The sequence below is a fragment of the Dipodomys ordii genome, unplaced genomic scaffold, assembly GCF_000151885.1.
Source record: "Dipodomys ordii isolate 6190 unplaced genomic scaffold, Dord_2.0 Scaffold62, whole genome shotgun sequence".
NCBI lineage: Eukaryota > Metazoa > Chordata > Mammalia > Rodentia > Heteromyidae > Dipodomys > Dipodomys ordii.
In genome coordinates, this window is record NW_012267278.1 from 843,263 (window position 1) to 861,567 (window position 18,305).

Consider the following 18,305-nt stretch of genomic DNA (forward strand, 5'->3'; position numbering starts at 1 on the left):
AGAAAAACCGGAAGTGGCGCTGTAGCTCAAGTGGTAGAGCGCTCACCTTGAGCTGAAGAGCTGAGGGACAGCACCCAGGCCCAGAGTTCAAGCCCCACAGCCGACCAAAAAAAAAAAGAAATTATATTAAGATTGAATGACATAGTACATATAAATGCTTAGCATAATGTCTAATAAATATATTATTTTTTTCTTTTGTTTGGTTATATTAGACACATATTGGCATGTGGCCTAGGCTGCTCTAAATTTGCGTTCTTCCTGTCTCAGTCTCTTGAATGCTAGGATAGCAGGAATGTTTTCTAATATGCAGTTATGGGTATGCACACATAAAACTGGTCCCTGTGAGTTTACACCTACATTATCAATTTGAGCAATTAAATTTAATCCTGCTCTTCAGACATTTATTGTTTCTATTAAGTGTAATGGACCATGCTAAGTGACATAGGGAAACAAAGAGATCAATCAGAAGATGGTCTATAGGATATTTTAAACTTGCTGTGCATCAATGTTTGCTTTGCAAATTATATAGGGGTGGAAATAAGACCTACTTATACAGCTGAGTTTCAACTCCATAGTCAGTGGTGTGAGAAGGTACCATTTTGTCACAGAAGACCATTTTTCCTGTCTCATGTATAAACACTAATGTAGAAATTAGAGATGCTCTAGAGCAGTGTATTCTTACCTGTCTCTGTGTCCCAGAGTTTAAGATATCTGTCATAGGCTGCACTAAGAAACTGTGTTCCTGCAGTGTTGAAGCAGATGTCTCTAACAGCTTTGCTGTGACCTAAAGGCAGAGACAACAGCAATGGCAGTGAGATAAAGTATTGCATCTTCATAGAAACCATAAAAGAGAAACAACATTAAACAGTAGTTCCAAGGAAAGCCATGACTCACCATCACTAAAACCCCACCTCCTGATTTATTGACAGTCTGTTATTAGATAGATGTGGGCTGTGGCTGTTTTTCGTCCTTTGAGAAGCTCCATGGATGATTTTGATAGATACCACTTTGGTAAGAACCAAGAAAACATTTTTTTTTTCTATTTTTTAAATCCTTGTCATGGCAATCTCTTAAAAGCAGTGTAGGCAACTGATGACTAACTAGCAAATACTTTTTGTGGAGATATAATAGACCAATTTTGACATTTTGAAAATTAATTGTGATTGCACCTGGCTAGAAGTGAAAACAGAAACCTAGATCTAAAGTCCAGGAAAATGTAGGCTGAAGTCAATAGTTGCCTATTTCTGTGATCACATTACTTAAGTTCATAGAAACTGATGTAATATTTCAGACAGTAAGCATTTTGGAAAACATTGAATCCTATTTTGTTATACAATAGTATTGTGACCCTAAATTAACTTTAAGGTGCTGATTATGCTTTACTTGGAAATCAATCTTGTCTGTCCAATCAACTCTAGAAAGTTTTAGGGACAAACACACATGGCTAAACAAAAGCAGAAACTTTGCTATTTCTCACTATCTCTCCCATGACCAAACATGAGACAAGCATGCAAAATGAGTATGGAACAAATTGTCAACTATGTCCCACTCTGCATGGAACTCCAGTCAGAAGTATGTGCCATGACCATTAAGCATCCTTTTCTCCAGCAGGAGTCCCATTCATAGCTACTATCATCTCCTAAACTAGGAGAATTTCCATTTTCCATTGAAAATGATCTGCTGGAACAGGGAGGCAGGTGGGAATCAGGCTCATGACATCTGACAGACATCTCATTCCCCACCGAATAGCCTTGCTATTGGACTATATTTATTTGCATGAAGAGCCTAAAATGTTAGCAAAGCACAGCAGGACAGAGTCCCACTTTAATCTCAACATAGCCACTATAATCCAGTGTTTCAATGTGGTATAGTTAAATTTGGAATGAGTAACTACACAACAAACCTTTTTCTACCAGAAAAAATTTAGTTTGTTGCATGGCTATTTTCCCTTTGGCCCTGTTCTTTTCTTTAAGGAGTCTTCTCAGTCTCATCCCTTTTTTGTTAGCTGCCAACTCCCAACCTTGCTTCAAAGCTTGATATTGTTTACTGAACAATAGCAATTGTTTACTGAACAATTTTACATCATCATCTCATAGCAGTTGAGATCCAGTGAGTCTAAAACCTCACCATTTTCCCACGTGGCTTTCTCAGTGAATAGCACTACCATTCACCCAGCCAAGCCACCTGAGGATTACCCTAGATTCCTGCCTCTCATTACTCACATGCTTCCTTCTCTATCTCTGTTGGTTTGGTTTAGATTCTTACCTTGTAAGAGTCCATACCAATGAAATAATTAATTCATTTTCTTCAAGTTTATTCTATTAAAGCACCTTCCAGGTTTTTCTATGTAAGCTTCCCATCATGCTACTTTCCTGAAAGAGCTGTGTAATAACTCCTCACTGCCATGAGGTAGAGTCTAACCCTTTATTAGTGGCACAAAGGGTTCTTTACACTCTTGCTTCTCTCTTGCTGTTTCTCCACTTTTGCCTGGAATACGTGTCCTGGCAGTTCTGCCTCAAAGGAGATTCTCCAAAATCAGCACGATTTCTCATACCACTTTTGCTTCCACTGTTCTCACTACCTGGGGAGATTTACTCCTTTTAGACTAAGCTTAAGACTATGAGCACTTTCCTTATCAGGGAAGTAAAATTATGATAGACGATTTTATCTTACATGAAAAAAACCTTCCCTAAACAGAGTTAGAGATAGAAAGAATTACCAATAAATGTTCGCAGACAGCGCCGGTCTCCATAAACTTCCCATAGCTGGAGAAAAAAAAAAATCATATGTAACTGTTATGTGGGGGGACGTTATTCATGCTAAGCTATACCCCTAGCCCCAGAGATACTAAATTTAATAAGTATGTAATCAATAACAATAATTGTATGCTTGCTATGTTTGTATCTGTGTATATACATGGGATTTAATTATTAAATATTGCTGACCAGTGTCAGTTTATGTGATATTATTTGGAACACATATACTATAGTTCTTTACATCAAAATATCAAGGGAATTTAACTACTGATCAAGTTTATTCAGGTGGTTCTGCCATGTATTTAACATTTTGATACTGACTTTTTTTTTTTTTTTTTGGGTCCAGTCGTGGGGCCTGAACTCTGGGCCTGGGCGCTGTCTCTCAGCTCTTCAGCTCAAGGCTAGCGCTCTACCACTTGAGCCACAGCATCACTTCCGGCTTTTTTTCTTTTTGCTTATGTGGGGCTGAGGAATCGAACCCAGGGCCTTAGGCATGCAAGGCAAGTGCTCTACCACTGAGCCACCTTCCCAGCCCCTTGATACTGACTTTTTAAAAATACTTTTCTGAAGTAACAAGTATAACAGAAGTTACATGAAATAATTTCTACTAAAATAATAATCTCATAATCCCATAGTTAAGGGAAGCTGCAGAATGAGCTTTTTTTCCTAGATTTTCTCAAATCTAATCCTTGACAATATTGCTAGTGTTCTGAAATTGAAATCATTCCTGGCCCCTTACTGCCAACTGGATCAAATCCTGGATCCCATAGCAGGCCAGGCAAGGTTTTCTGGGACCAGGCGCCTTGCCTATGGCTGCAATCATTCTTTGTTCCTTCGATTTTATGCTCTGGCAACCACAAAACTGTTATAGGTTTTAGCATACATCATGCTGATTCATTATGCTCACTATTCTCAAACATACAATACTCTTCCCTGTTTGCTTAGCCTTCCTGCCGAGGCATGCTTCCTCTTTGAAACCAGAATATCTACCTGTACCTCGGGCCTGTCAGTATAATCACTACTTATGCCAGAATAAAATGATCATCTAACAGATTGGGACAGTGACTTCATAATTTCTATCCTCAGCCCCTGTGCACTATAGGCACTTAATAAATACTAGAAGTGAATGAAATTGAACGCTACACTTTTTTAGTTGGTCAGAGAGATTGTAATTTTAACATCATATGTATAAAATACAAGTGAAAGAAAATAAGAAATTTTACTATAAAATGACTCAATTAGAGATTGAGATAAAATGTTTCTGTTAGTGAAAAATGTCTAAATGGTTGTCATCGAAAGAACTGCCTTTATATATTGCTAGTATTCATTAATTATTTAGGAAGGCTAAGACTTTAACAATCAAAACTTACAAGCCACGAGCACATTATAGGGTTGGTATTTATTGAACCATCATAATGATCTAGATGCAGAGAATACACAAAAAGATATGAACTATGCTTTCAGATTTTTTTCAGTATTTTTTTTTTTTCAGGGCTTCAAGTTGATATGATTGCCAACTAAGTTTTTTCTACCATATATCCTACAGCTGAACAGAAGGTAAAGCCATGGCTTCATTGATTACTGAAATGGGAAAAGAGGCCAGGAACAGTCACACTGCTTGGTGCTTGTAGTGTTCAGCAGAGAAAGGATGAACTACACTGCCTACGTGCTAAAAACTGGGGTCTCTACCATGTGTCCTATCTACCCCAGACAGTTCTAAACAGTGAAGAACTCAGTTACATATCTAAAACCTCTATAAAAAATGCATTATTAGTGATTAAATATTTATGTGCCCAATGCCAAAGTGATTGGATTACATTCTAATCAGTTGTCTAAGCTTTAAAAACAGTCTAGCCAAATGGACCACACAACCACATTTGAATCTACAAGGTTGGAAGTTGTTCATGAATAGCTGTATTCAGAGGGCCTAAGAGAAAATAATTAGCCTCTAATTACCTAACAACCTCAAATTTATTTATAATTAACTGAACAGATTTAACCAAAGTACTAGCGCTACAGCACTCCCATTCTGTTACTGCCAACTCACCTTAATTTTACAGTCCATGGAACAAGACAGCAATAAATGGCCAGAGAGAGGAAACAATCTGACTGCACTGACTCCCTGTAAAAAAGTACAATTATCACCCAGAAACATTTAAAATATTGACTAGAACTGAAAATAAGGAAGACAGAAAATTTTAAGCAACCTAATTTGCTATTTTTCTTCACTCCAAGCATTATGTCCCAGAATAGCCTTCATTAGTATTCCAACAGCAGGCTTTATTGACATTAAGCTTTTGAAGATTTTTTTTAACTTTTAATTTTGACTTCCTCATCCAGAGGAATCCTGAGTTGATCAAATTGTTAATACTTCACGTTTCTCCCTTCTTTTCCATAATTTCTTTGCTCTCCGTAAAGAGCTGAAAATTAACAACTGGAATTGTGTGGAGGAAAAAGAATATTAACATTTCAAATTTTCATGTGTCTTATTTCTGCATTAGTTGAAATATCTCTTCAGATTGTGGAAAGAGTCATCTAATCTCCAGCCTTCCTTTGGCTTCATGAGGAGACTTGACACTGACTTGATGCCCCACTGTGGCAGAGACTTGTGGGAAAAGGGTAGGCTACAATAAGGGCAGAACATGGAAGTGTGAATGCTTATGTTCTGGTCAATCAGATGGCTTTTGAAGACTGATTAAGGCGCCGAGTGACTGAAGCCCAGGGCGAAATGCCGGTGGCCTTGTGTCCCTATGGGCAGTTACTGCCCAGCTGCTTCTATCATGTGAAGATGGGATTTGTTATGGGTTGCACTTTGGGCATAGTGGCCGGAGCGTTCTTTGGCACCTACTCCTGTCTCAGGATTGGAATGAGGGACTGGGAGGTGATAGGTGGCACTTTTAAAACCATGATGCAGAGTGGCGGCACTTTTGGCACATTCATGGCTATCAGAACGGGCATACGATGCTAACCAGGGCAATAGGTACCTGCTACATCTATACCGCCTCATCGCTCACAGCTCTTGTACTATAATAAAATGAAGTTTTTGCTTCTCGAAAAAAACCAAACCAAAACTGATCAACTAATCAGTGACTGTTATGGATAAGTATCTCCAAAGCCTAACTCAAGTTTATCTTTAATATGATGACTTTCCTTTTCTATCTTAACTTTTCTGTCTTTACCAAAAATACTTTACCACACTCATACTGAAACATTACATTGGCTCCACTATTATAACCTTACAGTAAATGGAAACATCCAACTTGCTTACCTTTGTGTGTCCAGACCACACATGAATTTGTTTTTTGGGAAGGTAACACTTTTCAGGTGGTACAGATGACCTCAGGTTAACACCAACATCTTGAGGTATGTGAAGGTAGGACCTGCCTTGATAATCATACATTTCTTTAACTGAAACAAGAAGGTAAAGAAAGAAATGTAAGCCACAGTTAGGAAATCTGCATTCTTAAAATGATAACAAATTTTCCAATCATAGAGCAAGTGTCCTTATTAAAATAGACTATGTTACAACACTCTGATGATGTCAAGATCATGAGTTAGCTGAAATTTAGTGGCCAAATCCTTGCTATCATTTAACAAGTAGCATTTTGAATTCCAAAATACCAGACAGTATTAGATTTTCAAATATGATCTCTATTTTTCTCTCACAATTTTCACACACAATTACACGTCAGTGATATAGAATAAAGAATTCACTGCAATATAATTACTTGTGAGTCACTGGTAGAGAATCAGAAGCAGAACAGAATAAGAAGGATAACAAAATATATCTTCTTTTCTCTGGGTTTCTGCTTTTATGCTCTTCTGGTTCCTTTTCATTGGTCTTCTTCCATTCTTACCATAAACCTTACAGTCAGTCATATGGGTATCTTGGGTTGCAGTGTGAATACAGCATGTAGTAGCATGTCTGGCAAGGTGGGTATGCAAGCCATGTGGCTATTATTGCTGTCATGAATGGAAGCACCAGTCATAATAATAATAATAAAAATAATAATAAACAGAGTCCTTGACATAAAACTGGAGCTTGTGAAGCCATATCTTTGACGTGACAAAACATTAGAGTAAGCAAAGTTCTCGCTGTCAAATTATTCTTTACAGTTTTAGGTAGTCATTATGTATTTCCTAAATGTAACTCTCCTTCCTTTCTTCCCTTTTTTGGGGGGAGGGGGTGTAGCCAGTACTGGGGCTGGAATTGAGGGCCTGGGTGCCATCCTTAGCTCTTTTGCTCAAGGCTACTGCTTTAACACTTGAGCCACAGCTCTATTTCAAGTTCTTTGGTGAATAATCGGAGGTAAGAATCTCATTTTTCTGTCTGGGCTGGCTTCAAATTGCTAAGCTTATAGATATGAGGCATCAGCACCCAGCCTAAATGTAATTCTTAATGAATGGGTACATTCTAGAACATTTGTAATTTATTTTGGTGAATATATACCTGTTCCAAAAGTCAAAGTAAGTATGAGAACTGGGTGTGGTGGTACATGCCTGTCATTCTAGTTATGTAGAAAGTATAAAAAGGAAGAAAAGCTGGCTTGGGGCATGACTCAAGTGTAGAGTACCTGCCTAGTAAGTTCTAGGCTCTGAGTTCAAATCCTACTACTGGAAAAAAAATCACTAACTCTACAATGAATTTTTTTTGTGGCTATCATTAATCATGTTACTTTTTGTTCTTTATTAGTACAAAGAGTCTGCTGCTATGCTGTGTTTGGGCTGTGAAGTGTTAAACATTCTTTTCTAAATTTTTATTTTTTTGTTATTATAAAGGTGATGTACAGAGGAGTTATGGTTACATAAGTCAGGTAATGAGTAAAATTCTTTTGGGACAGTGTCACATCTTCCCTTGCTCCATAATTATTCTTAATATCCTTATGGAAGATGACAGTGTATTTTATGATCAGAGAAGGAAAAATATGAATGTTTCTCATGAAAGTGCAGAAACACAAAAAATATTTCATCTTACCATGTAGGATTGTTTTCTCCTCCCCAGGTTTCTCATCTTCCTGTTTGCCTTTTTTCTGCCTCTTTGCTGTAATTTCATCCAATTCTTTTTGTTCTTCCTAAGAAAATGGAGGTATGAACGTTAAAATTAAAGTCTGAGAACCCTCTCATGTTCAAGGCTGATAATAAATTCTTTATAATGAGGTCTACATTTCTGTGAAACAATGGCTACAAGTGTGTCTTTTGAGGTAACAATCTTAGCTCTCCCAGTCCTAGATTGATTACCTCTCCCATAGATTCCAAAGTGCCATTACACACCTAAGATACTGCATAATATTTTAAATTGATTTTTATATAAAGTTCATACATGTGTGATGTTAGTTGTGCAAGTGAAAAGACAAGGCAATCAGAAAGGCTGGTTCCAAAAAGGAACTGAATTTTAGTACATGATGTTGTTCTTTAGCAAACAGCTTTTACTGAGTCATGAAGATATAAATGACAATCATGGAGTATGACCAAGGTTTCTGGGAAGAACTGGGGAGGGAAAATGGGAGGAGTAGTAAATCTATATTCATAATAACAAGAAATAGTGGCATGTGCACATAACTAGGTACTAGAGATATAAGGAGCAGTTAGAACACATGCATCTATCTCATGAGGACAGGCTTTTCTTAATCTTGTCCACTCAGGACCTAGAGTATGGCTGACTCTTGAAGCAGTAGTTATGTAGGGAGCAGGAGGAAAGGAAAGGTGAAGTCTTCTTTTACTTTATAAACTTCACAGTTGTTTTTTGAAAAAAAACATAAAGTTGGAAATTTATGAATAAAATAAGTAAACTCAGAAAAGCTGATTCTGTAATTACCGCCTGAATGAAGTAAAAACAAAAGCTAGTATGGTAGCTTAAGAGCATTACTAATTTTTATTTTAAAATATTCAAGATTCTAAGTTAATTTTTGAAAGTACAGAAAACAAAGCACAGAAAGGGCAAATAAAAACAATGCAATGAAAACCAATATTTTATTGTATTTTCTCAGTCAACTAGAACAGAGAAATTTTGATGAGTCACTTGGTTCCCGAAGCAAATCTCAAGTTTATTAGTATGGATATGCTTCATAGAGACAGTGTACATCTGAACTGCAAATGAAAAACATCAAAGCTTACTTCTGAAGGTTTAGCTACATCTTTTTCATCCACATATTTTGCCCATGGTCCCAAGAAACCATCAATATTAGATGCATCATTTTCTTTGAACTTTTTCCTCTTTTCTGTTTTCTTCTGGCCAGTTTCAAAGACAGTTAAACCTGTATTAGCAATAACAAAGAGGAAATATAAAAATGTGTAGTTTCTTTAGAAATATCAGCACATATAAAAAGAAAGGTAACTGTGGAAGTGCTCAAACTCTACACCAAAGAAAATATGTATGAAATCTGCCACACATACCAACATGCTAGAACAGAAAGGGATTCAACCTCCTGGCTGGGGGAGTGGGAGGGTGTGAGAGGAAAATCTTTCTTTACTACACTGTTTTGAAAAGTTTGTGTAAACTGTGTAAAGAAATGAAGAAAGATGATGATTTTGAGATTTTTTACTTGATTACTAAGAAGTGGCATACTATTGATAGATATTCAGACTGCAAGAAGAAAGGGTTACAGGTATCATGGTCAAAAGTTAACTAAGTGTGGTTTAACTTAAAGGAAAAAAAAGAATGAAATCAGTTTCCTTTAGGCTGTTGTGTTAGAACAAAAGCATGTTAAAATTCCTCAACAATAGTCAAACTCATACACAGAAGAGAGCTCACTCACACAGGGTGGTCCCTGAGCAACTAGCATGTTCTTTGTTTAGTGGCTTTTATATGTAGGATTCTAATGTTCTCATGAGTTTTGCTAGCACTGAGTATTATGTTTTGTCTTCTTGTATAATAAGTACAAAATAAACATGAGCAAAAATATACTTAAAAAATCTTCAGATTGGGGCTGGGAATGTGGCTTCATTGCCTAGCATGCATGAAGCCCTGGGTTCCATTCCTCAGTACCACATACATTAAAAAAAAAAAAAAAAGGCCAGAAATGGGGCTGTGGCTCCAGTGGTAAAGTGTTAGCCTTGAGCAAAAGAAGCTCAGAGACAGAGCCCCTGAGTTCAAGTCCTAGGATTACCCCAACCCCTACCCAAAAAATAAAAATAAAAATAAAGATTCAAGCAGGAACATCTTAGAAAAAAAAATTCAGACTGAGCTATCAAAACAACCTTTCAAAAATAATCTTTCTTGAACTCAGGGCCTGCACACTATCCTTGAGCTTTTTATTTTGCTCAAGGATAATACTTTGCTCTATGACTTGAGCTATAGCTCCTTTTCTGGCTTTTTGGTGGTTAAGTAGGTGCTGGTGGCTCATGCCTGCAATCCTAGCTACTCAGAAGGCTGAGATCTAAGATCATGGTTCAAAGCCAACCCAGGCAGGAAACTCGGTGAGACTCTTATCTCTAATTAACCACCAGAAAATTGGACGTGGCACTGTGGCTCAAGTGGTAGAGCGCTTGCCTTGAGCTGAAGAGCTCAGGGACAGCACCCAGGCCAAGAGTTCAAGCCCCATGACCAACCAAAAAAAAAAGAAGAAAAAAGAAAGAAAAGATTAATGTCATGGACTTTCCTACTCAGGCTGGAAACCACAATCCTGAATAACTAGAATTACAAGCATGAGCCACTGTTACCCCACCTGAAGACAATCTTGACAGACATGCAAAATGAAAATTTTCTGCTGTGCTAAATGTAGCCTGAATTTTTAGTCTTGAGAAATCATCTGCTAAAACCACTTATATATGAATTGTAATTTACTGAAGGATTCCTACATAGTATTAGGTATTCAAACAACCAGAGATATATATTACTTCTTCCTTGCAAGACAGCATAGCTAGGTAGTAAAAGCAAACTCTAAACTATAATAACACTACACTATATTTTTCTTCTACTGATACTCTAAGACACTAATTATAGTACATATATTAAATATTAACATACTTAAAATGAACTATTTTAAATAATTACCTTGATTTTTTTCAGCCTCTTCTACAGAGCCAATGTATTTAGCAGATACTTGGTGATTATCTAATGAAGGGTCTAATGCATAACCTGGAAGAGGAAAAAGTGCAAATGACTGACCCCATGTTCTCATTTACAATTCACTTTATTACTATATATATACATTTCACATTTTCCTTCCTTGTTACAAAAACAGTCTCTTTGAGGGTCAATCCATCTTTTCTAAATTCCATTTCTATTTATATCAACTAACCCAAATTTCAGTTATGAATCATGATAACTTCAGCAAAATAAGAAATATCTTATAGGATGAATTTAACAAGTAGATATAACACATTATTAAGAGCCTTTCTAGACACAAAGTCAGATTTCAAATATCGACAAAATTTTGTTCAAAGGCTTAGAAACTTTCCTTTTTTCTTTTGGTAATGGGTGCTACATTTTTGGATATTATTAATTATTAAATTAAGAAATAAGGTAAGAAGTCAATTATATGAAATGTAACTATTATTTTGAAAACGACATTCTTGGCAAGATGAGTCGTTCTTCTAGTCTTAAACATAATGCATTTTTACTTCATAAATCATTCTACATTCTATTGTATTCTTCCAGTCATTCACAGAAGTTACTACATATATAAATGTTTTCTTCAGTGGTCCAGGGGAACTCAGAGAAAGAGAGTATACCTAAATAAACTCATATCAGTTTCTTTTTCTCTCAAGTGGATATATTAGTACAATAAATTAATCCAGCATGTTCACAACTGGGACCGGGTCATTTTTTAGTCAATGGCCTACAATCTATGAACAATCATAAAACACATAAAAGTACTAGCCCATATTTTAAAATTGTTTTATGTTTTTCTTTCTTTGTGCCAGTTCTGGGATTTGAACTCAGAACCTGGGAGCTGTACCTGAGCCAAGGCTAGCGCTCTGCTCTACTACTTGAGCAACAGCTCTACTTCTGGCTTTTTGGTAGTTAACTGGAGATTTGAGCCTCAATTCTCAAATCTCAGAGTCCTGGGTAGCTAGGATTACAGATGCCGGCCATGTATACTCAGCTTAGCCCATATTTTAAAAGGGCATGTCCTAATAGGTATCTTTGACATTTTTTTCATATGAAGATTAAAGGGAATTTCTTTGTGGGAACAGCAAAAGATTTGTCATGAAACATACATTTAAAACCAGCTAAAGATGTAGGTGTTCAGCTCACCCTTGTGCTATCCCAGAATAGAACCAACCAGCTGGCTATTAGTTCATTTGCATATGTTTTTTCAGCATTAAAATATGTGTTATTTTTTGGGAAGAGGAGATCTGGGAACTCAAACTTGGTATCTGATACTTTTGCTCACTGGCTGGCACCCTACCACCTGAGCCATGCCTCCAACCCCTAGAATATGTTCTTAGCCTAAGGGGAGAGGTGGATGGCAGAAAAGGGGCTTTGGAGTAGAATTTCTGAAATCATAGGTTCACATTCCATAACTAATTTTAGATTTAACTTCTTTGATGTACAGAATAGTGTTCTGTATATAATTTTTTTTGGGGGGGTTCAGTCGTGGGGCCTGAACTCTGGGCTTGGGCGCTGTCCCTCAGCTCTTCAGCTCAAGGCTAGCACTTTACCACTTGAGCCACAGCGTCACTTCTGGTGTTTTACTTTTTGCTTATGTGGTGCTGAGGAATCGAACCCAGGGCCTCATGCATGCAAGGCAAGCACTCTACCACTGAGCCACCTTCCCAGCCCCTCTGTATATAATTTTTTAAAGATGAGACTTTTATAAAGCTTATAAAATGCAGACTAACATACCCTGTATTATAAATTCCTCCCCCAATCATATAAACTTACCAAAAATGTAAATTCAACTTTGAAAGAAAATTTAGGTCTATGTAAGTGGAACTGTGGGCTATATTTGGAGGGCTGGCTGAAGGAAAAAAAGAAAAAAGGGCATGGGTGCCTGGTCCTTCTTGTGTCTGTCAGCACCACTTCCCTGGTTCATCTGACCAGTCTGACTCATGAGGAAAGGAATATATGCCTTTCTCCTGTTTTATATCCTCTGCATGAAAATATTTTACTTCCACTTTTATCATCCCTTCTGTTGCCTCCCATACCAGGTGATTGTAGACACCATCATTTTCCTTTTACAGAGAGAGAATTAAGTATTTAGCCCGTATATCTCACTCCAAATATGCCAGTGATAGCCTAAGAGCTAACTTACACTATAGAATTCCAGTCCAAATAGTTTTGTTCCATATCTCAAATAAATAAATAAATATATCTGCATGATAGTTCTGAAATATTGTCTTTCTGAAGTTTATTTTCCCTTTTACCTTTTTAATTGAGTTAATGTCTTACTTCTAGTAGTAATATTTAAATAGTTATAATTATATAATTTTTATTATACTTAAGACTATCAATAGTAATGTTCTAAGACAAGCTATAAAGGATTTGCAAAGGAATGATAGCAAATATATAAAATGACCTTCACCCTCATTAGTAGCCTAGAAAAATCAAATGAAAATAAATGGAAATAATATTTTGGATATCTAATAAAGGAGAAAACAACCTGTTGGATCTTGGGTGAAGAGGAATTAAGCTTTTATACATATGTAGTAGTGGTAAAACAAGTTGGGAGAATTATTCCTTATGAGATACCATACTTTTTAAAAATTTTAAAGTGTGACCAGTTGGTAAAAGTGAAGTTCCAATATGTCAATAATGACTATAGTGAGACTAAAGGTATTTATCTGACATTTTATTTTCTAGTTCTAGACTGGTATAGAGAAGATTCTGAGTAAAAGTAGAACCAGGGGAAAAAAAACACACTAAGCCCCAAGTGAAACCAGCAAGAGAACATACAGGAATTTAGGAAACATAGAAAAGGTAGCAGCCAGGGAGAACGTACGGACCACAGAGGGGCTGTGGTGACAGAGAAGCACCACACACAGAAGCCAGTGACATAACTATCACGCTGTCTTCACTGAGAAGGACTCTAAGGCGGGCTCTATAGTAAACCAAATGTACTACAGTATAAAAATCCTCCAGAAATCATTTACTGAAACTATTACACACTTAAAATAAAAAGAACAGGGCCCTAGGTTCAATCTCTAGTACCAAGGTGGTGAGGTAAAAACAGAAAAAAAAGAAGGAAAACAGGACCAATAATTGATCTATATTCCAATAGCCATATCCAAGAGTTATTAACGTGACACTTGGTAAAACTGAATTGACCTGCTATCTCCTTAGTACAAGACAGAATAAAATATAAGTCAAAATAAGAATTCTCTATAGAAAGTTATAACCTGATCAAACAGAGCTATACTATTCAGTATTTCAGCATAAAGACAACAGAAAAGGCATTAAATCTGAGGCTGCTTCATTTGTAAGAAATATCACCAAGGAGGCACACCATGACTGTGCTGGTTTTTCAACTGGCTTCTCCATTTATTCCAGGTTGCTTAATATAGTATAGTTCCACATTCACTCTTCTAAGTAGTTCACCCTATGTCTGAGCTTACCACTTCCTTTTAGGAGAGGCAAAAAAAACTGCATTTCTTTTTATTATTATTTTGAAATAAGCCAATTTATTTTGGGGGGAATTATTTCTTTGTATATTTTTTAATTGTAAAAATACTGTACAGAGGGATTATAGTTACATGAGTAAGGTAAGGAGTATATTTCCTATCAAGCACTGTTACCTCCTTCTTTGTTTTCCCCCTACCATCCCTTACCTCCCTACTGCCCCAACTCCTGCCCCCACCAAGTTGTAAAGTTTGTTTTCAACATAGTGTTTGTACATCTCATTGTTACAATGGGTCAACTTGTATCCTTATTTCAGCGTTCTGTTATTTCACTTCCCCTCCCCAAACCAGTAGAAAAGAGTTATACCATGGGGGAAGAACATAAAAAAGAACAAAAAAAATCACATGGTACATTATAAATACATTAAAACAACAGCAAGAAAGATAAAACTACTTGTGTCCCTATCTTGGGGTTCATTTAGCTTAGCATCATCTTATATGGTCATATGTACATAGCTTTTGACCTATTCTTCTTGTCGTAGATATATACTAGTTATTGCAAAAATAAGGGAAACCATGGGACCTATGTTTCTTTGGGCCTGGTAAAATAAGCCAATTCCTAAACTCAAGGCTAAAAGCCAAATGTAAATGTATGGTTTTTTTTGTAAATTGTAAATGCTTATTTTTGCTGTAAACTAAGATATCAGAATAAACATAATTAGACTTTTTCCCTTTTGTTTTATTTTATCTTCTTTATTTACTTTATTTATTTTATTTACTTTATCTTCAATTGTTACATATGCTCCTCTAAAGTCTAGAAAAAGCCTCATTCCTTAAGTGTCTGTTATAGTATCCACTAGAATAAATAAGTTCATAATATAACTATGTTAATTTTTCTATGCTGTACATTATTTTAGACAATGAGAATCCTTACATAAACAATGGAAGTGTCATGGAAGTGTCAACGAAGTCTTCTGTGTTTTTTAGTAGTATACAGCATTAACTGTGACATTCACACACTCCAGATGTACTAAATCAAATATGTGACCAGCCTTCAAGTACATTAATTTTTTTTAAATCCCACCTTTGGTAGCACATGATAATGTTACCCATGAATTTGTTGCTATTCTATTTTCTGAGTTCCTTTAGTGGTCAAGGGAAAATATTTCAGAGATAAGATTTGAGAAACAGAGTAAGATCAACTAGAGTATAAGATAAAAAAAATGTAATCTCTTAATTCTATCCTTTTATGGGGGACATTTAATCACAAGTGCTTATTAAGCAGTTCAATGACAGAAAATACTCTGTTCTCTCTATAGAGTATATTTCCAGCACACAGAATATAATTGGATTTTAAATAGTAGCTGGAAATATTAATTCACCTTTCCATTTATATAAATATTTATAGACATATATAAAAAGGTATATATTTACCATTATTGAAAGATTAATAAATTTTAAAAGTTGGAAGGTAAAATAGATTATTGTACTTAAAAATCACACTTCTAATTAAGTCAAATGCTTATCATAATCTTACCATATGTAGCAAAAGTTCTTCTTTGCTGTTCGAACATGAAATCATTGATATGAGCTGGTTCAGCATATCCAGATAGCATATTTCTAGGGGCAGCCATTTGCTGTGTCCTAAAGGGATTTTCTGGTCCAAACTATGATGTTACAAAGGAGAAAAAAAAAAAACAAGTTCTCATTGTAGGCAAGATAGAGTTATTGAAATTACTGTATAATGTATTTTCAATTCAAAATCACGGGAGCTTATTAGCCTATATGGAAGCTTGCTAGGCTCCTATGGTCTATTGCAACTGGACAATGCTGATGAACATTATTCCTTAGCTAGAGATAAAAGCATCCCACTCACCCAAGCCTATACAGGACTCCTATTTTAAGAGCTTGTAGCTACATGTGCTTATTGGCTACTGAAGTGACATCACTGTAGTAAGTTGATAATATTGCCCTGGATTAATTGAGGATTACTATGGATTTTTCTATATTATGATTTGGGTGATATTTAGTGATATTTTACCAAAAAAGCACTGAAATATAATTAAAAAAACATTTTTTCCTCCACTACTTATGACTTTGTCAGAAGTAGAGAACCAGAATCTTCTATGTCTACCATAGTGCACAGCATATAGAAAGCATTAATGAACAAAGGATTAATCAGAATCCTAGTTGGGGCACAGGATAACAAAAAAGACAGTAAAATTAAGTGTTTGAAACTTTGAAAAGTCCCATTGTGAATTATGGAACCAAACAGTGCCATCATTGCCAATATGTTTGTAGTGCTTTGGTTTGGGAAGGTGGCTCAGTGGTAGAACGCTTGCCTTGCATGCATGAGGCCCTGGGTTCGATTCCTCAGCACCACATAAGCAAAAAGAAAAAAGTCGGAAGTGGTGCTGTGGCTCAAGTGGTAGAGCGCTAGCCTTGAGCTGAAGAGCTGAGGGACAGCACCCAGGCCCAGAGTTCAGGCCCCACAACCGGACCCCCCCCCAAAAAAAAAAGATCTCTGAAATATTACTTAAGATGGTTTGTGCAAAATTCCTAGAAAGTTAGATACTTTGCTTCTTATAACACAAAGTAAAGAGCCAACTATGATATATTTTACCTGCCCAAGGGGTAAAAACGTTTTACCAACTAATAGAACCAAGGTTGAACAATCTCAAGCATCTTTTCACACCATAACATTCCTCAAATAGACAATCATAGTCTCTAACTTGTAAAAATGTAGATTCAGATGTACCAGAATACAAGTTCAATCTTTGTTTTAAAATGAATAAAATGAGCTTTCCACTTTGGAAAGAATGAGCATAACAATTTTTCTTACTTGAACTCTGGAAAATCGACTGTACTTCTAGAATATTTTAATATCAGAACATCTTGGGTCAGCATCATTAGGAACAATCTTTTTTTTGTGATACATTTCTAGAGCCACAAATGTAAATTACTGATTTTCTTCTAATAAGTACCCTATCTTCTCCAGATCAACATTGTAAATGTTGATAAATCTGAATTTGTTATTCTAACCAATAAAGAGCTGTGCATGGTGGTGTGTGCTTATGACCTCAACCACATAGGAAGTATAAATAAGAGGAATGCAGCAGAGGTCAGCTCAGACAAAAGTGAGACCCTATTTTTGAAACATAAGAGCAAGAGAGCTGGGGTATAATGTAAATCGTAAATCACCTGCCTGGCAAGTCTAAGGCTCTAAATTCAAATACCAGTACTGAAAAAAAAAAAAAAAGGAGAGACAGAAAACCTAATAAAAAGAAGACTTATGAATAAGTAGATGGGAAAAAAACACATCACTAATCTCAGAGAAATGAACATTAAAATCAGCATGAATAATCATCTCATATCTGTTAGAATGCTATCATCAAAAAGACAAAAGATAATTAGTGCTGGCAAGGATGAGGAGAAAAAGAATCCATCCACATTGTTTGGTGGAAATGTACAGGCAACACACTATGGAGCATTCTGGAAAATTAAAAATAGAACTGCTATATGATCTAGCAATCTGCAAGGTTTATATACACGTCAGAGACATCTATACGCCTATGTATAGTTCAAGATTATTTACAATAGGTGAGATACAGACTCAACCTAAGTGTCAACTGATACAGAAAATACAGTTTATCCCCCGCCTCCCCACATACACAATGGAAAAGCATTCAGCCTAAGAAAAAAAGAAGGAAGTCTTGTTTCAAGACAGATGAACCTGAGTTACCTGCTGGTGGCTCATGCCTTATCCTACCTACTCAGGAGACTGAGATCTGAGGATCGCAGAAAAGTCCACATGAGACTCTTATCAAGTCTTGAGCACAAAGAGGCTCAGGGACAGCACCCAGGCCCTGAGTTTAAGCCCCAGGATGGGTAAAACAAAACTACAAAATAATACACACACACACACACACACACACCCCACCCAGGATGGGTAAAACAAAACTACAACACACACACACACACACACCACCCAGGATGGGTAAAACAAAACTACAAAATAACACACACACACACACACACACACACACA

The 18,305-nt window shown here is 36.3% G+C and overlaps 1 protein-coding gene and 1 pseudogene across 2 annotated transcripts in view; one reads left to right on the forward strand and one right to left on the reverse strand.

The window, feature by feature from the left end:
• The window catches only part of Cdc40 (cell division cycle 40), a 45,514-nt gene that overhangs the window by 12,758 nt on the left and 14,451 nt on the right, over window positions 1-18,305 (reverse strand). For both annotated transcript variants that reach the window (XM_013022430.1, XM_013022431.1), the window contains exons 3-10: window positions 15,796-15,925; window positions 10,750-10,833; window positions 8,871-9,010; window positions 7,732-7,828; window positions 6,025-6,164; window positions 4,804-4,878; window positions 2,720-2,765; window positions 683-784 (exon numbers count right to left, since the gene is read on the reverse strand). In XM_013022430.1, coding sequence (XP_012877884.1) covers window positions 683-784; window positions 2,720-2,765; window positions 4,804-4,878; window positions 6,025-6,164; window positions 7,732-7,828; window positions 8,871-9,010; window positions 10,750-10,833; window positions 15,796-15,925 — 814 coding nt within the window. The remainder of the gene's footprint in view (window positions 1-682; window positions 785-2,719; window positions 2,766-4,803; window positions 4,879-6,024; window positions 6,165-7,731; window positions 7,829-8,870; window positions 9,011-10,749; window positions 10,834-15,795; window positions 15,926-18,305) is intronic.
• On the forward strand, window positions 5,485-5,724 carry LOC105990113 (annotated as a pseudogene).